The sequence below is a fragment of the Mustela putorius genome, unplaced genomic scaffold (genome assembly GCF_011764305.1).
Source record: "Mustela putorius furo isolate JIRA1106 unplaced genomic scaffold, ASM1176430v1.1 tig00000083_pilon_pilon_pilon, whole genome shotgun sequence".
NCBI lineage: Eukaryota > Metazoa > Chordata > Mammalia > Carnivora > Mustelidae > Mustela > Mustela putorius.
In genome coordinates this window covers 30377540-30398884 of record NW_025421273.1, presented here as the reverse complement: position 1 = coordinate 30398884, position 21345 = coordinate 30377540, and the positions used below count along the sequence as shown (strand labels likewise).

At 48.1% G+C, this 21345-nt stretch overlaps 1 protein-coding gene across 2 annotated transcripts in view; it reads left to right on the top strand.

The window, feature by feature from the left end:
- Nucleotides 1–310: 310 nt before the first annotated feature.
- Nucleotides 311–21345, top strand: part of CCDC149 (coiled-coil domain containing 149) — a 97872-nt gene continuing 76837 nt past the window's right edge. The window contains exon 1 of one of the 2 annotated variants that reach the window (XM_045076131.1): nucleotides 311–469. In XM_045076131.1, coding sequence (XP_044932066.1) covers nucleotides 422–469 — 48 coding nt within the window. In that variant the 5' untranslated portion in view covers nucleotides 311–421. The remainder of the gene's footprint in view (nucleotides 470–21345) is intronic. The other variant, XM_045076127.1, reaches the window with a different exon arrangement.

Here is a 21345-nt window from a genome sequence, read left to right as displayed (position 1 = left end):
GGGCCCGGGCGCAGGAGTCAGAGCACCCGCGTGGGGATCGGGGGGTGTCAGGGGCTGGGTCCCGCGTGGCAGTCGCGGATCCGGGAGCCGGAGGCCGGGAACCTGAAGGTCGGGCGGCGCGGGGAGCCCCGGGGCCCGGCGGACTGTGGCTGCGGCCCGGGAGGCCGCGGCTCCTCCTCCCCTTCCCGCGGAGGCGGACGTTGAGTCAATAGCGCGGGCGGCCGCAGGCGGCGGCGCGGCGGCTCGGAGGCGCCCGGCCCTCTCGGGGCCGCGCGGGGCTCGGGTCGGGGCGACGGCGGCGGCGCGGCGGGGGGAGGCGGAGGCGGTGGAGGAGGAGGCGGAGGCGGTGGAGGAGGAGGTGGAGGCGGAGGCGGAGGAGGGCGGCGTCCATGAAGCCGGCCCGCGCCTGCAGGAGGAGGCCATGAACGGCGACGGGACCGAGAGCGACTGGCAGGGGCTGGTGAGCGAGGTGAGGCCGAGGCGCCGGCCGGGGGGACAGGGCCGGCTCGAGCGGCCGCCCCGGCCCACAGCCCGCGCCCCCCAGGGTGGCCGAGCGGCGCGGGGACGCGCGGGGGACGCGCCGGCCCCCGCCCCCGCCAGGTGCGCCGTTCCTCCCGCGCTTCCCGGGCGAGCCGGGCGCCGCTTTGCTCCGCGCCATCTGGTGCCAGCTTCTGGGGAGGGGCCTTCCCACTCTCCCCCCACCGCACCGCGGCAGGGTTTGGCCCCGGATTGGAGAGCGAAACGCGGGCATCCGGGAGGAGAGGCGCCAAGCCCCACCTGCTTGCCTGGTCACCACTGTTCTGGAGCCTCGCGATTGGACAGCCCGTGCCGAAGCGGAAAGGGGGTGAGGGGAGGGGGGGAATCTGGGCCCTGGGGTTCCACTTGGGCCAGGTGGAATTACCTACAGTGGAGGTTCGGGTGGGGGAGTTCGGCATCCTCCGTAGCCTTCATGCGGTCACTTAGTCATTTCTGTCAACACGTGTGTACGGTGGGCCTACCCCGTGTAAGGCGAGTGCCCTTATCAAAGGCTGTGAAAGACAGGTGCGGAAGTCATTCGGGTCTGTGGAAGCAGAAACACCAGGTCTCACCCCCCGCCGTCACAAACTCCCCTGGGGTCCACTTGAGGTCTAAGCTGTTCCCACTTGAGTCCACCTGAGTTTTTTGGCGTGCGAGAGGCTGTCCACAGACTCCTCTGGGTGAGAGTAAGGACTGATGTGTTCCTGTCACAGGCAGGTGGCTCTTCCTGACTCACCACCATATGTGACGGCAGTTAGCCACGTTACCAAGCCATGCTGAGCATCCCTCTGAAATTTTCCATTCTCTCCCTCCTGAGAACCACCCCCCTGCCCCAAGGCCAACCTGGGGTTTCTTGGACTTGACTCCTGTGCACACAATGTGGAGTGTAGTGATTTGCTCTCTTCCTTCCCCTTGCGGGATGTTGGAGGGAAACCTGGTAATGTTCTTCTCCTTTAGTCATTTTCTGGGGCTCCAGGTCAGTCTGATAACGGTACTTAATGTCCAGTGTGTGGGAAGCGTATTTCTGAAGAGGAACAAGATGTCATAAGTTCTCCCTGGTTTAGTTTGTTTACTCTTGGTCTGGTAGTTGAAAGCTCCTACCCAACTAGACAGCATTCTGATAGGTTGTTCTACCCGGGTCTCTATCTATCAGGCTTTATGTCAAGGGACAGATCCTCTAGAGGACTTTTCTCTTGGCCCTTCAGGAATCATACCCAGTAGTCAAGGATGCCAGAGGTGGTTCTTCATAGCAGTCCCAGTCCTGGGCGCTGAAATGGCAGCGGAATGTTCACCACTCCAACGGGTATTTATCAAATGTCTATTCGCAGCCAGATACATGGTGCTTGGGATCTGGTACAGAGAAGACTGACAACCTCTTCAGCCTTCCAGGAATTTCTGGAGCATATGTTGCAGTTAGGGAGAGTCACACAATAGACACAAAGAGTGCTAAGGAATGGAATGTAAAGGATGGAAAACCAAAGGAAGGAAATGCTTAATTGCATTCGAATGTGCCTCTCCGTGGTGGGCTTACCTCCGCCTTGCACTGACCACAGTGTATTGCAGACTGGTGGTTCCTACCCACCCCTCAACCCAACGTGGGTTTTCCTTGGCTTTGTTCCAAGTGCCTACACACTGAGCTCCATACACAGCAGGTGCCTCCAGAATGCTTATGGAATAAATCAAAATCCTGAAATGGGTCTTTCAGGAGTTGCCTCGCCTGTCCCAGCTGCATTTCTTCAGGGTAAGGCCTTCTTGCCTTCCGCAGTCATTCATTAAAGACTTTAGAATGTGGAAGGCACACAGCAAGGAGGTATACTTGCTGCTTTCATGATAGCGAATGTCTATTTCTTGAGTCCCTCAACAATGTTAAGCATTTATATAGCCTCAATCTCATCATGGTATAGAGTAGGAATTACTTTGTATTTTACAGATAAGGAAACTGTGGCTCAGACAGGCTAAGGAGCTAGAGAATTTGAACCCTGGTTTGTCCGACTTTCTTGGGATCATTAGACTATACTTTGCATTTTTTTTTTAGGATATTATTTATTTATTGGACAGGGGGAGACACAGCAAGAGAGGGAACACAAGCAGAGGGAGAGGGAGAGGGAGATGCAGGCCTCCCACCAAGCAGGGAGCCCAATGCAGGGCTCGATCCCAGGACCCTGGGACCATGCCTTGAGCCAAAGGCAGACGCCCAACAACTGAGCCACCTAGACTGTACTTTGTATTTTAATCCCTGGCTCATCTCTCTACATTTTCAGCTAGACAATAGGTTTTCCAAGGAAGGGGATCATGTTTTATTCAGCTTTGAGCATTTTTTTTTTTTCAGCTTTGAATCATCAGAGACTAAGTCAGTGTTTGTTAGAGTATGATCTACACATCACCTGCACCAGTCATTTAGGGAGCAAAAAGTACAAAGAGTCACTCTGCATTATTGGGAAAAATGCAAGTTTCAGAGTCTCTCCCCAAATCTATTGTGTACCGACCTCCTCACCATGGCTGCATCAAAGTCCTAACCCCTGAGTAGCTGTGAATGGAAACTTATTGGAGATAGGGCCTTTGCAGATATAATTGAGTTAAAGACTATGAGATGAGATCATTCTGGATTTAGGGTGGGCCCTAAATCTAATGGTGTCCTTATAAAAGAAAGTAAAGCTAGATTTCAGACACAGAGATACAAGGAAAAAGGTCATGGGAAGACAGACACACATGGAGGCCATATCAAGATGGAAGTAGAGATCGGAGTTGTACAGTGCAAATCCCAGAATGTCAAGGTTTGCCAGCCGCCTCCAGAACCTGGAAGAGGCACAGAACAGATTCTCCCTCGGAGCCTCCAGAAGGAATCAGTTCTGCTGACACCTTGACTGTGGACATCTGGTCTCCACAGCTGTGAGAGAATAAATTTCTGTTTTAAGTCACCCAGCTTGTGATAACTGGTTATGGCAGCCACAAGAAACCAATACACCCATGGCATGAAAATGCCCAGGAGTGTAGCCTCAAATCTGCTTTTCTCAGAAACTGAGCTACCCAGGAGATTCCCCTGCCCACTCAAGTTGTGCTGGCTGGCTGTGGACTGAGTCTGGCATGGAGAAGATATCTGATACTCAGCCAAGCAGGATTCAAGGAAGAGAGTGGTCAGTGGCCGGTGGTGTTTCACAGTGGTTTTGGAGCCCAGCCGAAGGAACTGGAGAAGATGTCACCAGACATCTGACCTGAGCTGAGTGGGCTTTTCAACAGCTCCCATTGGTTTTCTGCAGAAGACCTGGCCCACCATTACCCCTCCTGCCCAGAGCCCTGTGCTCGCTTTCAATCAGTTTACTTCCTCAGCTTGCTTGACTCTAGGAAGCAGTTTTCATTTAAAATGATCTTACAGAGATGAGTTTTATTTTCATATTTCTAGTACAACAAGCTGAAATTACAGTCTCCTCTCAGGCCCCGAAGTCAACACGGCCATGCAAGTGAAAAAAAGCATGGCTTGTGTGCTGTATTGGAAATTAAATGTCTAGGGAGGAGGAAATGATGTTCTTTAGGCCACCTGAGGTGATCTTTCAAAATCAGGGAGAAATCTTGACATACAGCCATGCAGACAATCAATACCTTTCTATATCCAAAATAAAAATGCTCGCCACCTCTTAGCCTGGTGCCCTGTGATAAACCATGCTGAGTTCAGTGTCGCTATTTTCACTATTTGAGGGTTGGTTAATTAATTAGATAGCAATCAGTCTCATATTCCTTGAGTGCGTTGTATGACCCTGGGCCTCTGCCCAGGTCAGAGAGATTGAATAGACATATAGTCTATTCAATTCTGTCTATAGTTGTTCCATGGTTAATGGCACAGCTGTGGGTCTCAGGAGTCGACCAAGATTGGGGGGTGAACCTTGGCTACCTCTTTCTGGGTGCAAATGTTCAAAAACCCAACCCAAAGTGGTTAAGCTCAGGGAATTTACTGGCTGATGTTGGGGGTTGAATTGTGCTCCCCCCAAATATCTGTTCCAATCCTAACCCCCACCTTACAGCTGCAAACGTAACCTCACTTCAAAATAGAATCTTTGAAGACATAATTGAGTTAAGGTGGGTTCCTAGTCCAATGACTAGTGTCCTTATGAGGAGAGGAAAATTTGGACATTTGGACACAGGGATGCACAGAGGGAAGACCATGTGAAGTTACAGAAAAAAGAAGGCCACGTGATGAGCTATACAGCTAACAGGAGGGCCCCCGATTGCTGGCAACCACCAGAAGCTAGGAAAAGGCAAGCAACAGTCGTCCCCTAGAGTGTTATTAGGGAATGTGTCTCTGTTGACACCTGAATCTTGGACTTCTAACCCCCAGGAGCATCAGAGAGTTCATTTCTGTTGTTTCAAGCCCCGCGGTTTATGGCAATTTGTCACAGCAACTCTAGCAAAACAATGCAGCTGGTCTGCTACTAATTCCAAAGCAGGGGTGGTTTGGGGCACAGCTGGATCCCCGACTTGCAAGGACACTTGGCTCTCCTTGCTGTTTGTCTTCAATCTCAACCTCCCATACTTTCAAGTTCAGAGGAGAAAACAGAAGCTCTTAGGTAGTACATTCCATAAAACCGCAGGAATCACTCCCTGGGAACTCAGATCACCGGCCTGCCCTGGAATGAAACTGCTCTGGATTGGAGTCCTGCCTCTTCCTTTCCCGGAGCTTGTATTTGCATCCTAGGGGGCTTGAGCAGGACTCTGCCCTTGGCAGGGGTGATGCGGTGGGGGGGCACACTTCTGGTGCCGGGCCACAGTCTCCTCTTTTCAGGCTAGTATCTAGTCAGAGGTCACCGTTGTGTCCCTCCTTGTCCCCCTCTCTGCTACTCGTGTCGATGCAGTGCTTAGTCACTGCTCTGAGCCTAGGGAACTTTGCTGTCTGGCCCAGGCTAGGGGCAAGGGGTTCCTATTCTGCCTGCCCCTAAATCACTCCTGAGCAGAGGGGAACTTGTAGAAACTATTGTGCAGTTGTCTGGGTAGATGTACCACACGACACTTGGCTGGGTATAAGACCCTTGGGATTATGTCCTACTTACTCAGAAGGAAGGGTAGATTCGTTAGGGTGAAGTCTAAGCCACTGTAACCAAGATACCTATCCTCAAAATAGATCGTTTTAAAGTAGGTACATAGGTCTCATTCATGTTACAGTGTGGTGGTCCATCTGGGGAGGGCGGATTCAAGAATCCAGATTTTGGGGCACCTTCTTACTCCAGTGGGTCCTGGGGGTGGTCCCCAACTGTATGTGTAGAACTGGTTGGTGCCATGTTTTTGCCCCAGCCCATGAGGATGGAGAAAAAGAGGGTAGGGGGTGTCCAGGGCTAGGGGTTTTTGTTTAATGAGGGATGACTTCTGCTCCCATCTCCTTGGTCTGAGCATAGTCACATGGTCTCCCCTCGCTGTGGGAGGTGTTCTACCCAATATAATCTTTTAACAGTATGTGCTTAAATTTGGGAGGGTTCTTCTTATCGCTACCTGAGGTTTTTTTTGTTTTTGTTTTTGTTTTCACAATTTGGAAGATTCAAAAGTGAGAAGGATACATAGGACATGAAAAATACAAACCATAAAAGGAAAAAAGGATAAATTTGACTTTATCAAAATTTAAAACTTCAGCTCTTTGAAAAGCTCCACTAAGAAAATGAAAAGATAAGCCACAGACTGGGAGAAAATTTGCACGGAGCACATACCTCATATCTGGAATATACAAAGAACTTGCACAACTCAATAATAAGAAAACAAGCAACCTAATTTTTAAAATGGCAGAAAAGTCCAGTAGACACTGCCCTCAAGAGATCTGTATGGAAAACAAGCCCATGAACAGATATGCGTTATTACCGTTGCTAGAGAAGTAGAAGTTAAAAACTATGGTAAGATGCCCTGACACACTTATTAGAATTGAAAAACAAAACAAAACAAAAAAACAAATGAACCAAGTGCTAACGAGGTTGGAGAGCAGCCGGAAGCCCCATGCGTCAGTGGAGGAACAGGACATGAAAATCCTTTTGCAATTTCTCATCAAGTCAAACATGCACTTAACTCAGCAACCCAGCAGTCCTACTCTTAGGAGTTTATCCCAGAGAAAGGAAGACCTATGTCGACACCAAAACCTGCATGTGAATGTTTATAGCAGTTTTAATTTATAATTGCTGAGAATGGAAATAGTCTCCATGTCCTTGAACTGATGAGTCGGTAAATGGCTGCACCTGCGTGTGACGGAATCGTGCTCACCATTAAGATGGAACAGATCACTGGTCCATGCAAAAACATGAATGAATCTTTAAGACATTTGGTACACCTGAAGCTAATGTAACACTATGTGCCAACTACACTAAAAAAAAAAAAAAAAAAAAAAAAAAAAAATTGGCAAGTGAAAGAAACCAGAGGCTCAAGCCAAGTGTACCTACTATAAGATTCCATTTATATGAAATTTCTGGGGAGGCACAGCTAAACAGGCAGGAAATAGATCAGTGGTTGCCAGAGCCCAGGAGTGGGGTGAGCAGATTGACTGCAGAGGAACATGAGGGAACCTTCTGGAGTGACGGACATATTCTATGCCTCGATCGAGCTGATGACTACATGAGTTGTGTGTGCTAAAATTCATAGAGCTGTATACCCAAAAGAGAGGAATCTTTCTCTGTGTGAATTATATTTCCATAAAAATAATTATTTTTAAAGGGAAGACTTGGGTAGTCAAGATCGCCATTGCTCCAGAGAGCCTCACTACTTACCTGTCCAGGTCCCCACCTCATTGGGATTCCATCAAGACGAGCCATGCTCCCGAACCCTGTCCGCTGGTTTTCACTCTGCTCTCCCAACCCAGGCTGATTGGGCAGAACTCCATGTGCATTCTTAGAGACTCCCTGATAACCAAGCTCTCCTCCTTATACTCTTGATTCTGTCCTTTCCTTAACTTTGGAGATCTTTCTAGTCTTTTGGGAGGTTTTAGGAGAGGAAGCTCCTGGGGACACTCTTCTATGCCCTGATGTCTTAAGGACCAAACTTTCAGTACTGAAAAGCCAATCACTCTGTTGCCTGTGTTTTGCTTGGTGCTCCTTTTCTGGGAACATGAAGGCAGAATGACTGGCTTCTTTAAAAGGGAGAGGAATATGTAGTGAGAAATGGGATAGGGGTTATAGGAAGTGGAGGCAAGGTGGGTAGATAGAACCTCAGTTAATATTTCAAGGTATTATTCATGTTAATAATATTATTACTAAATGAAAAAGCAGTACCCAATAGTGAGCACATATATAGACAGTTGGTAAGGCTTGAGCAGTAGGAAAAAAGCTTCTCAGAGGTGGAACTTGAGCTGGGTCCCTCCCCTTTGGTTGAAGAGGGCATAGGTGACCACAACAGGAAGCAGGCATGAACCCTGGGCTGGTGGTTGACTTTTGAGGATATGCTTCTGGTAAAGGCTGAAACCAGTGGCTTGGGGTATAGCAGACATTAACTAAGCCTGGAATATCCAGGGTGGATCAGATGGTGAACGACTACAAAAGCAAGACAGAGGGTGTGCTCTAATGTAGCTGGTAATAGAGAGGCACTGGGTGCTTTTTTAGCTGGATTACAAGTTGATGAAAAAATTTGGAATAGATTTCTTTCCACTGAACTCAATGATCACAGAGCCTCTTACGTCTATGAGACACTATGCCAGGCACTGGGGATATTCAGGCAAATTTGTTAACTTTGTCAGGAATCAGGGAAAGACAAGATGAGAGGCCAGTAACCCAGTCTTTTCTGTCATCACCTACATTCCCAATTATTCCTTTTGCACTGAAGTCATACCATTAATCATACGGTTTCTAAATAACCGATAACTTGTCTGTCTTCCCACGGAACCCAAAAGATCTTGAACTCCTTGAGAGTAGGAACCATGTGTTATTAATTTGTGGCCTTAGCTCTTTGCTCCATTATTTTGCCCTTTGTAGGTGTTAACTGTAGAATATATGAATTTGGATGTTTTGAATAAATAAAGTGATAAGGAGACATACCATCTATAGGAATAGAGGAAAAAGAATGGCTGTGAGGAAGATTTTTTTAAAAAGACCCTGACGGGATTTCATAGTCAGCTGTTTGGGAAGGTGAAATCAAAGGAGTCCGAGATGACCTAGAGAGTTGGTGAAGCTGGGTGTTGGGTGTGACGGAGGGGTGGGGGTGGCCCGGTCTGGAGAGAAGAGCTGAGTTCCATTTAGAACTCTGCATTGTTCCGAGTTTCCTGGGAGTACTTGAGCTCTTGCAAGGCAAGCTTCGTGCTTACTGGGAACATTTTGGATGAGCAGCTATCTTCCTAGTGGCAGGCTAATTTCAGAGTAAGTTTATTAAAATTAGCATGTGGGGGAAAGTGAGCACAACTGCTATTTTTAACTAATAGGATTCATGTTCTCTCCTGTGCAGGGAAATTCGCATATGTGCTTCTAAAATTGACAATTTCTACTCTTATTATGTTAAAAAAATAATTTAGTGGCTTTCACATTGAATAAAAGACATTGGCTGAAGATTCGAAGAGGACTTTGCTAGTCCCTGAATGAAAGTGACCAGAGTGAATGACATTTCTCACTCACTGCCCGGTTTCCCGCTAGTGAAACCACACTGAGGCTTTGGGTGCCTCACGGCAAAGGACTTGGCTGAGTGGAGAGCCTGCATTTCTCTCTGCCCATAGGGTAATGTGGTACCAGTGGGATACCTGGTTCCCAAGGAACACAAACCTTTGTTTTTGTTTTTTGTTATTTTGAAGTCTTCCCATTTTCATTTTCTATGCAAATTTGCACCAAGTAGTCAACTCTGTTTCCATTTCCTTATGCTGTTTTATTGTAACAAACATTTATGTGCAGGTTATCAGATCTTCAAGCCAATCTACCCTCTATCAACTAGCCTATGTGACCTTAAAAAGAAAAGCACTTTTCACTAAGTCTTCTAACTCAGACGCCTTCTAGGCTCCCCATTCCCTGGTATTCAAAGGTGCCCTCAAAGTAGTCTTGACCTTTCTAACTTTATGTCTCGCTGCCCCCCTCAGCAGTTGGCTGCTCCACACACATTGATCTGTGATCCATTCTTACCTTTACCTTATTCTCACATTCTGATCTCATCTGGGTGGACCTTCTACTTCTTCCCAGACCACAGCTTTTGCTAGTCCTTCCAGGTGGAACAGAAGCCACATCCCTCATAAAATCACCATGACCACCCAGGCTTGAAGGGAGCTCTTCAAGCTGTTGCCTTATGTAGCTCAGGTTCCACCCCACTCATCCTGTAAGAAAATGCTCCCAGAGGAAGGAAGGGACCTTCTCTGTGTGTGGATCTTAACTCCTACACCAGTTATGAGCTCCTAAGAGAAGGGACCATGTCCGCCTGTGTTAGGTAGGAGATAGGAATGTGTTTCACTCTATGACTCAAGAGGAGCAGAAACTGAGAGGGGATACTGAATAACACCCCAGAACCAACGTAGTTCTAGCCCATAGAAAAGACCTCTACTTGGATTTCACATCCTAACTTTTGGAAATTAACTCCTCCATATGCCTGCCCACCTATAGCTTTATTAAATGGCTGACACACAGGTAGAGTATTAGTGACATTGGATGGATCCATTCCTGCATTAGTCGGGTTGGTTGGCATGATGGAGGAGTAAAGGACAGCCTTTAAAATGGGACAGGGTACAGCAGCGGGAGGCCTTCAACACAGCAGACACAGATTGAGAACTCCTCTGTGCAGGGCCTTGGACACCAGACCGTCACTCTTGAGGGGTTTAAAGTCCAGTGGTGGTAGAGAATGGGGATAAGGCCACTACCCTGAGACATACATTTTGGTAAGTGCTCTGCTGGTCAAGGGGAAGTTAATTTAGCTTGGGGGATCGAGGAAGGTTCTTGTGCCTAGAAGGTTGGGCAGGATTTGAGCAAGTAGAAGTATAAAGGAAGGGTGTTCTAGGCAGAAGGAACAGAAATAACAGAGGTGCAGAGGTGGCAAAATGTAAGGCTTGTTTAGGAATTACCAGAGTCTGGTTTCTGGTTGACAACACATAGTGGGGCTTGGTGTGGTGGTTGTTACACAGACCTGAAATGCCCTGTTAGCGATAGAGAGAGTGCTAGGGTCCCGAGTATGGCCTTGACTCTTGAGGGGACTGATGGCATGATCGTACGCTTTGAGCAGGGGAGAAATTACCTGAATGCGTTGGGAAGGAAGGTACGTAAGTGGTACAGATAAGGATTGAGCTGGACACAGGAGCCCAGCTGTACCTCTTCCTCTGTCCCCTTGCTTTCCTCACTCTCAGCCCACCTGTGTCTACCTTCTACCCCTTCTTTACTCCTGCAAATGCTCTTGCCAAGGCCATCCAGAACAAGCCGCCTGCTTGCCATACGTTGTGGTCTGTCTTCAGGCTTCAGCCTTTGTGGTCCTGACCTTGTAGTCTATGACACTCCACTCTTTTTTTCCCTCCATGCTGGGCATTCCTCCACAGGACTGTTGGACATGTCTCTGGGCACCTCACACTCCCTGTGCCCTAACCTCAATTCATCCTCCCCCTGCTCTCCGCCGTTCCTGGGTCTCTTCCCTTCTTCCATCCCATCTCAATTAATGACATCACTACAGAGTCTGTAGTTCTTCCTCCCAGCGGAACCCAATCTAATTATTAATGAAGGCCCCTACTTTCTGCTCAGGGACAAGTCTTTAATCCGGGCTCTGGGTCACCACTCCCACTGTCTCACCATGGCCCAGGTTCTTACCCACTCTCCCCAGAATATCTGCCACACCCTGCAAGATCTTTCTTCCATGTCCGGCTGTCCAGCTGGATTTGTCATTAGAAGCATGGAAAGGATTTACCATTCCTTTCCCTCAACTGATGGCCTCCCGAGGCCTTAGGAGTGAAAAACCAGGCCCTCCAGGGGCCCTACTCCCTCGTTATCTCCAGCAACTCCCCTTCGGCTTCCACTTCCCCCACTCTCCACAGAACTCCTCACAGATACCAGATCATTCCATGCCTTCAGGCACCTCTGGGCCTTTGCTTGTGTCCACAGTGACCTCCTACATGTACTTTGAGGCCCACATCAAATATCACATCCTACACTTGAGTTTCTTACCTCCCCTAGGCCTGGTGTATTTTACCTGGGAAGTGGAGAGTATATTTGACTTGGGACGATGGTGTGGGGGATTGTTGGCAGCGCAACAAGGCAAGGATTCCAAAGGACCGGGACCTTCCGAGAGGTGGGTGGCCAACAATATCTAGTACATTTCCAGGCAGATGAGGCTCAGTAGGGACTCCGGAAAGGAAGGAAAGAAAGGAGGAAGGGAGGGAACAAAGAGAAGGAAGGAGGAAGGAAGCACAGCTCATGCTACTATTTCTGATATTCTCTTTGAAGCCAGCCCTGCTCATCTGCAGCTGGGCCCCCCTTCCAGCCTCTCCCCCCTGCCTGATCATGGCCCTGAAGACGCTGAGAGAGAGCGTCACGTGGCCTCAGCCCATGGCCGGTGTCCTGCCAGCTGCTGGGCTCAGGCTGCAGTGGGTAACCTAAGTCATCAAGCCCCACCGAATCTCCTGACTTCTCCAAGACCTCAATCCCTCTGGACTTCCTACCGTGAGGATATTATCTGCCTATTATCTATCTTGTATCCCTCACCTAAGATGGGGATAAAGTGAGGTGTGAGATACGTGAAAGTGTGTTTGGAAGTCCTCAGCATCTCTGGTGGAGGTGGTGGTCCAGTCCTTGTGGGGCTTTGGGAAAACCTTTTGCAGGGCTTTGGAGATGCTACTGCCGGGAGAGGCCATGTGTCAGCTGCTGGTTGTTAGCACGATGCTGCTGAAGATTCATGTCGATGGGGTACAGACCCCATAACCCGGGCGGTATTAGAGGCGGCAAGGAGGGAACTCCTTCTTTCTAGCCAGTTCCAGTTTGCTTTTTAATGTGCTGCAGTCTGATGAGTGCCATTGGGGCCAGTCTGTCACCTTTTCTCTGAGGGTCTCCAGCTTTGCCGGACCTCCTGGCGCACGTACAGGTTACTCAGTCCCTCCTGGACACCTTCCATTTCCCTGGCCTCTTCCGCACACTCCTCCCTCGCCCTCCGACCTTGCATCCGCCCTACTCTCCCCGAGTCCAGCCTCCTGCTCACACGCCTCTCTGGTCTTCAGAGCCATCTGCTGCCCACACTCTCCTCCCCTCGTTTGATTGGGGCGGAAGAAGCCTGTTAGTGAGCGGACTTCAGTGCTCAGGCAGTGACTCACAAAGAAGGAGCAGTAGCCCCCTCCCTGGCGGAGGTGTGCCCTCGTCAGCCTTCCTGCCTCCTGCACCCCCTTCTGCCTTTCCACCCTCTCCCCTCTGCCTGGTCGAGCGCCTGGAAGCAACTGGGCTTCTGGCCTTTCTTGCTCGAAAGTCTCTGGAGCTCCTGCTGGCTCTCCCTTGGACTTCGACTCCCCTTACCTTCACAAAGCAGATGTTCCCACCGTATCTTGTTTCTCCTTTTCACGTGTCCTGTGCTCCTGCTCCGTGGAGCCACGCTGGGTCTCTGCCAGGAGCCTGTGTTTCCACACACCTGCTGTTTGCTCAGGCTGGGCCCTTGAGCAGGAGCTCTGGTTCTCTTGCTTCTTCCCACTCCTCTCCTGAGGCTCAGTGGTAACGACCTTCACCTCCAACCAGAAGGTCTTCAGCCGTCTGTGGCCCCCTCGTATCCAGGTGCCCCTCTGTGACCCTGGCTGCCCTAGGTGGGAATGATTTACGTATGTGCCTTGTCTCCCGCCTGGAGTTTCTCAGAGCAGGAATGGGCGGATGCAGATTTGAATCTGCCTTTATACCCGGCGCGATGTCCTGCTCGCAGCAGACAAATCTGAAAGAGATGCCAAGCCTCTCTGGCTCTCCGGGAATACCTGAATCGAAAAAATCCGGAATTTGAAATAAGGACATTCATTTTTGGTTTGTCAGAGCAACATTCCCACTTGTTTCTTCCCCCAAAGCCCCCTTTTATCTGTCTGATCTCACAGACCTTCTGACTTCCAAAATACAGATTGTGATCTTTTAAAGGGAGTAAGTCAAATCGCCTTTTAATAAGCTCCAAGGGATTTATGAATTCACTACAAGTCATTTCCTCCCTCCCCTCTCCCTCTCAGCCACCCCTTCTTTCTCTTCTTTTCTCCCAAACTGAAATTTTATTGTATCAGATATATTGCTTGAAAGAGTCAGGCGGAAGCTGCCGGTGGGAAATCATTTGGTTCTGAAGAGCTACTTTCCGTAATGGGCTCTGACCTGTATTTGAGCGCATCTGAACACTCACCAGTGTCCGTCTCTGCTCGGGCTAGATGTGAATCTCGCTGCAAGGTTGTTGGCTCCCACAGGTGGCTTTCATGCAAAGAAGTTACACAACTTCCCTGGTCCCTGCAGTCATCTTCTCATCATGAGAAATAATTAGTAAAAAGAGTACCTTGGGGTGCCTGGGTGGCTCCGTGGGTTAAAGCCTCTGCCTTTGGCTCAGGTCATGATCCCGGGGTCCTGGGATTGAGCCCCGCGTCAGGATCTCTGCTCAGCAGGGAGTCTGCTTCTCCCTCTCTCTCTGCCTGCCTCTCTGCCTACATGTGATCTCTGTCTGTCAAATAAATAAATTAAATCTTTAAAAAAAAAAAAAAGAATACCTTACATCTCTCTGCCTTCCACTGATATTTAACAGGGTGAACACAGCCTCAGGCACTTTGCTAAAAGTTGGGGCTAGAAGGCAACAGGAGTTTTCACCTTCCTCTCCACTCCCTTATCCTCGTAATCACCTTCTCAGTTAGAATGAGCAGGGGGTAGTGTCCTTTTATAAATGAAGAAATGGAAATGCAGAGCCCTGGCTGATTGTCGCTCAGCAAGAAACGAGTGTGTGGAGACATGCCTGTTCACTTCAAGTCAGAGGTTTTTCCCACCCAAAGGCTTGGATTCATGGGGTCTGGGTCCAGATCCCTACCCAGACATCAGTAGAGGCCGGAAGTTGAGCCAAAGCAGTGTCAGGGATACCTGCAGACGTGACCAAAACTGAAGGACAGTCGGGATATCACCTCTGCTATGGAGGCTGAAGGCAGGTGCGCCAGGCAACCTAGTCTTGTCTGAGCAGAGGCTCAGGGCAGTGTGAGAATCTAATAGTGTCAAGGGGCCATTCTCCCCATCCCCCACCCTCGTCCTGTCTACCTGACCCATCACAGAGAGTTCCTCAGGCAGCTCTGGGGGCCTTACCCTCGCCGGCTGGAGTCTGGGAGTGAAGAAGGAAAGGCCGGTGGGGAAGAAAAGTGAGCAGCTGCAGGTGTCACGGAGAGATGATTAAACTTTGGGTCAGGATGGATTTAAGTGTCCGAGTCGGTTGACACACTCCCCAAATTTGGAAAATATAGGTGTGTTTAAAAGGAAATCACTATAATTCCAGTACCCAGAGCTGATTGCTGTTAACATTGTGGTGTATAATCTCTCAGGCATTTTTTCATGCCCGTCTTTCCTTCCTCCTTCCTTCCTTTCTCTCCTCCCTCCCTGCCTTCCTTCTTTCCTGAAAGAGTTTGCTTATTTTAGAGAGAGAGAGAGAGTATGTGTGTGAGCAGCAGGAGAGAGAGACTCTCAAGTGGACTCCACACTGAGCACCAAGTCCAACATGGGGCTCCATCTCAGGACACTGAGATCATGATCTGAGCCAAAACCAAGAGTCAGATGCTTCCCTGAACGAGCCATCCAGTTGCCCTCCATGTCTTTATTTCTAAAAATGAGTTTATATCATAGGCTGCTTTATTTTATTTTATTTTTTCATTTGTGTTGAGGCAACACCCATACAGTGAGTGCACACAGTGAATGCTCGATGTCTTTTGGCGTGTGCATGCACCTGTGTAACCACCACCCACGTCAAGATGTAGAACATTCCAGCTCCCCAGAAGGCTCTGTATGCCTTTCCAGTCAACTCAATGTCCCCGCACCCCCATAACCATTATTTTGAGTTCTGTCACTGGATGCTATTTTTATAACTTGTTCTTTTTCCTACTCAGCAATAAGTAGTGCCTAGTGTCCATGTCCCTCACTCACAGCATCATCAACACAATCTCTATGGCGGTGTGGGGTTCCACTGTATTGACAAACCACATGCTTGCTGGATTTGAAGCTATGTTGTAGAATTTCTGGCTGCATTGTTTCCCATTATCAGAATGCTCAGATGTCTGACATCAGGGTTCTCTCAAGATCTTGAACAGGCTGCAGGGACAGTGACTTGGAGATTTGCCTATGGTTTTTTGCAAGGCCAGTTTGTGCTCACTTAATTTCTTTGAATATGCATGAGTTATGCTGAATGTCCTAATAACCAACCCTGTGCATCGGCAAGGACATCTCACGTCCTACCATGTGGCGTGCAAACACCCGTACAGGAGAGCAATTTCAAGGGGTTCCTTCATCCCATCCCTCAACTTCTTAAAAATTAGTTTTAAGAGAGGGGAGGAATTCATTGGACAAAATTTAAGCACCTGGGTTTAGAGAGAGGCTCTTTTCCGATTACAAGATTGCTCGGTGAGTGAGGAAAACAGCTGTTTTGATTACTGGGAACAGGCATGAGGATTCATGAGAGAAATGCCATGCTTCCCCCAGAGACAGTCTCCTGCCCAGTGCCGACCAGCTCCGTTCTGATCATGTAGGCATTCACAGTGCACATTTGGAGACATCCCTGGCTCTCACCCTTTCTTGGTTTGGCTTTCGATTATTTTACTATCACTGTTATTAGGAACACCACCATGATCCCTACTACTCCCTCAGTATCATTATTATGACCAACAGCAGTAAAGTTATTTGTACATGGTTTCCATTTATTAAGCCCTGGTCATGTGCCAGGCAGATAAGGTTTGGTCTAGGAACATGTTGGAAGGAAAAAGGACACAGGTATTCAGCACTATTTAATATATTATCACTTACTATGCTTCATTTATTCCCTCCAACCACCTTGAGAGGCAGCTAGAATTACCATTTCACTTGCTGTGATCAGTATGGCTAAGAGTTGATGAGGGAGCCTAAGAGAATATGCTGGTAATGCCAGATCTGGGATCTGAACCCAGGTTCTTTTCACCCCAAAATCTGTGTTTTCCCTACTTGACCACAGCATCACCAAATGAGTGAATGAGAGAGTGACCAAACAGAGTTGCTACAGTGTGGTGCTGGTATAGTTTAAATTATCGAGCTGAAAGGGAAGTGTCCTTTAATTTAAACTCATTCAAACCTTGGTGTCATGCTTTTATGCTTTTGTGTCATAGATATCCAGTGACACTGGCCAGTGGTGACACAGGGCTCTATTGTGAACTCAGTTACGTATCTTCCATTAAAAGGTGCCACATTTCCTCGGTATCCATTGTTTGGCCATGTTGGCATATTTTTGGGGATTAATTTTAAGGTAATACCAGAAACAGTGGTGGTTTGGATAAAATAGAGTTATCTGTATTTTTCCCTCAAGGACAGTGAATTTAAAGGAAGACCATCTAGGGCTGATAAGGTGGCTTATAATTTGTCTGGGACCCAGGCACCTTCTGTTTCTCTCATCCACTATTCCAAGAGCAGAGCTTTCTATTCTGGGACCAGTATTTTGCAGGAAGAAGAAGACATGAAGAAGAGTGGGCTCCTTTCTTTAAGGAAACTTCCCAGCAGTCTCCCAGGACACTTCTGCTTCCCTCTCATTGACCAATACTTTTACATGGATGTAGAGGATCCTAGTAATACCTACCTCATAGGGCCTCACTGGGAATGTGCGTCAAGTGCCCAGCATGGACCTGGCATGCAATGAGGGGTGCAGGAGGGTCTGCCATCAGTGTGTCTGATGCACACATGGTCATATGTGAGATCGAGGCCCATCAGGCTTGCTAGGTCTTACTCAACAACTTGTTTTGACTACTCTGGTCTTTGCACACTCACACACAGTACAGACAGCAACAGTCCTCATGATAGCCATGAACATGATGCTTGTGGATCATGAGGATGGTGATGATAAAGATAACTTCTCACTAAGTGCCAGCTATATGCCAGTTACTGGACTAAATGCCTTGTTCATTCATTATCTCCTTTCACCTCACAAACCCTATGAAGTAGAGACTCTCATGGTCCCCATCTACAAATAAGGCATCTTTGGCTCAGCAAGACATAGATTAACTTGCTTGAGGTCATTCAGCTAGAACTGGCAGGACAGAGACTGGAATTCAGGAAAGTCTGACCCCTCTTCCTCCAAGCTCAGGGTTTTACTTGGGATATCCACTGCCATCCATCATGTCGTTTTAGGTCTCTCTGCCTCTGAAATTTCATCTCCTTTTAGAATGGTCTCCTGGCCATATATTTAGTCGGTCCTTTTGATGCTACTGTCTGTAGCAATCCCGATTATCACTAAATTTCCTTACTGAAAGAGAAATGCCCAAACCTTGACACTACCTGCATCAGTCATGTCTTCTCCGAAGGAATTCCTTTTAACTGTCAGGTCTTGTGTCTGTACTTGCAGAAGACTGAACTGGAACAACCCATTTCATTGTCATTTAAATGGTTTTCTGATGACCCGTGATGGTGGTGGACAAATGGCCTGTCAAGGGAAATGAGAAAATCATCCCCAATATTGGCTCATGGCTTGTTGGTGATGTGGGGCCAATGAGGATTTTGCCCTCTCCCTGAAAGCCACAATAAATTCATATCATCCATAGGAGCCCTTTGCTGGCATAATCGACCCATCGGCACCATTACCAGCCAGAGAAACAGACGTGGACAGAGCCCTCACCTTAAGCGTTTATAGTATAGTCTGTTCTCTGAAAGCTCCTGTGATTTGAATCACTGGGATTGCACACCCTCCCATGTTCCAGAATGCCTCTCCACCCAGCTTTCTGCTGTGGGGTTGAGTTCTAAAACAATGGTTCTTGTTGAGGGAAATTTCCCACTCGTCAGTGCTGCCCAGAGGTGGTCACAACAAGTGCAGGAGCAAGGGAGCTGTGCTCAGAAGAAGGTGAGCTAGCGCAGAGAGAGGGCGGCACTGGCTCCCAGCCGCAGGCTTCAGCTGCGGACGCCTTCATCCTGTTGGCAGAAATGTGGGCCCAAGTGGCCCCTTGAACGATGACTCCATGGTTCTCACACAGAGAGAACCGCGGGGGGAGCCGTGATGATCACGACTGGTTGGCATCTTGGCAGATGGTGGTAAGAGCTCTATTTACTTAGATAATTAAAATGGTGATGGATTTGCATGTCTGATGTCAAGATCTCTAGTCTGCAGATGACTGCCTTTTGGGGCACACAGGGATGGAACCCCTCCTTGCTTTGGAGTATCTGCACCTGACTCAAGTGTCAGAGGGATGGGAGCCGGGGAATATTCCCACAAATGCTCCGTCTTGAGTTGAATCTCCATCTTGAGCACTCTGACCCTCTAATGGAGCTATTCATCCCAGCAGGGAGATGACATTTTTCAGAAAGGCAAGGTCTGCTGACAGACTTAGGAATAAAGGTTGTTTTCTTTCTTTGAATAGGACTGATGTAGTTCTTTGGATTATTGTGATTATGAGAAAGATTGGTCCCTTTAGAATTTATTGAGTGCTTTTTTATTTTTATTTTTTTTAATATTTTATTTATTTTGAGAGACAGAGCATGTGTGTATGCATGCCTGGGGGTTGGGGGAGGGACAGACGCAGAGGGAGAGGGAGAGAATCAGAAGCAGGCTCCACATCCAGCACAGAGCCTGACGCAGGGCTCAATCTCATGACCCTGAGATCATGATCTGAGCCGAAATAAGTGTTGGATGCTTAACCGAATGAGCCACCCATGTCCCTCAAGTGCTTTTCCACATGCATTGTTTTATAGACTCTGTATGATTCTTCTCTGAGGGAGGCATGGGGCACTGTGGCAGGAAGGGCAGGAAGGGCGTGGGACAGCCTAGGTTTAAACCCCACCATTGCCACTTACAAGTTGTGTGACCTTTTTTTAATCTCCCAGAGCCTTGGCTTCTTCATCCGTAGAAGGGAATAATGTCTGCATTTTGGGGTTGTGATAAGGATGAATGATGTATATATGTGAAATGCTAAATCACCTTTGGGCACAGAGTAGACCCCAAGATGTTGATGGTCAGTCACACAGCATTTATAAAAGAGAAAACCGAAGCCCAGAGCAGGGTGAGTGGCTTCTCATGGCCATTCGTTGGTGACGGCCATGAGAGCCACATCATTTCACTCTAAATCCCAGATGCCATGTTGTGTCTATTCATGGTCCCTTTGTCTTGGTGCCTTCCAAATTCCCTTTTGTTAAAGGATCGTCCTGGACTTGGTTGTAGTCCTCCTTGAGCCTCATCTATAAAGTGGAGGGTCTGCTAGAGGTCTCTTCTGCCTTTTGGTATTTGGGGGCAGATCTGAGAAGTTAGGAGCAGGTGGATATACAGCGGTCGGTGGGGCTCATCCATAGTAGGATTTTTAGGGTTTGGGGTTGTTTTTAATGATTTCTTTTTGAGCCCAGGGGAAGATGAACTGCAACAATGTTATAACTTTTAAAGACAGTTTGACCAAAATGTGGTCCATGGTTTGCTGGCTTCTTATTGCTACCCAGCCCACAAGAAAAGCTTTCTGCAGTTGAATTGAATTATTATCCTTTAGTGAAGTGACAAGTGGATCTAGCATCACATTCCACATGTGACCGTCATATGTTATAATGTGTTATTGCATATGTGAGCATTAGTGTATCCCGGGCCCCTGGCAACCTGGGTGGAAAAGGGAGAGCCTCAGATGCATGGGGAATTTCAGCCCCCCATCCCGAACACCAGATCTCTGAAATGAACCAGAATTGCACACCCTGTTATCAGCATTGCGGCCGGAGGCAAGGTCACATCAGCCCAGCACTGCAGACAGCACAAACTCACTCTAGGCAAGCAATGATTTTTAAAAATGTATGCTGTCTTCAGCAAATGAGAGGGATTTCCTCCACCATTTATGGTCAACTAGGAGGAAAGCAAGTCGTTTTTCCTCGCATTTCCTCCTCATCTCTATAGGCCTGCAAAGAACAGGAGCACACGCAGACAGCATAGAGACTGAGAAGGTGGGGAGAGGGAGGAAGGGAGAAATAACAGGGCGAAGGATTGAAATAGATATCCAGGCAAACCTTCGTTATTCCTAACTTCAGTTAACCAAGACTGTCAGTGAATTTCACATACCCCCCAGCTACTATAGTTCACATTATAAACTCTTCCAATTACCTGAAATCTCACTTAACTTAAATTTCAGCACATCCCCTGGGGCACTCGAATAATCAAAGTTTGCCTGTCAAAAGTAATACCTAAGAGGGGAAACTGCCACGGTGACTCCGAGAAAGATAGATCATAAAAAAAAAAAAAAAAAAAAAAAAAAAGTCATCTTAGAGAATGGCATTAGAATCATTAAATTACCAACTTGAAATTGCTGAAATGTTATCTAAAAATTACAAACAGAGATTTAGAACAGGGCTGTGGAAATGCTCGGGAGCTACATATTTGAGACTGGGGTACAGGGTCACGTCCAGCAAAGGCGGCTCGCACTGGTGCTGGCGAGTCAGCGGGGCCCGGTCAGGGTGCCTGCAGGCTGCAGGACCCCAGTGACGTGGCCATCTGTGCGGGCTTGGCCTCACTTGGCCTCTTACCCCATAGATGCCCAAACTTGGCCTGGCAAGGTTCAGGGTATCTCCAAGCAATAGTCCTCAGTGCCTATCCAGAGAATGAAGGTGGCAAAGGAAGTTTATGCCCTTGTGATCTGGGGAAGTGCTCATTTTAAGTGATAAAAATGAGGTGACATGCAAATGCCATTTTGCTAATTCTATAGGAGCCATCTTGTGACCTCTCCATACATACCAAGTTTTTGCAAACAGACGACTTTTTCTAATTGATGCTGAAATGGAA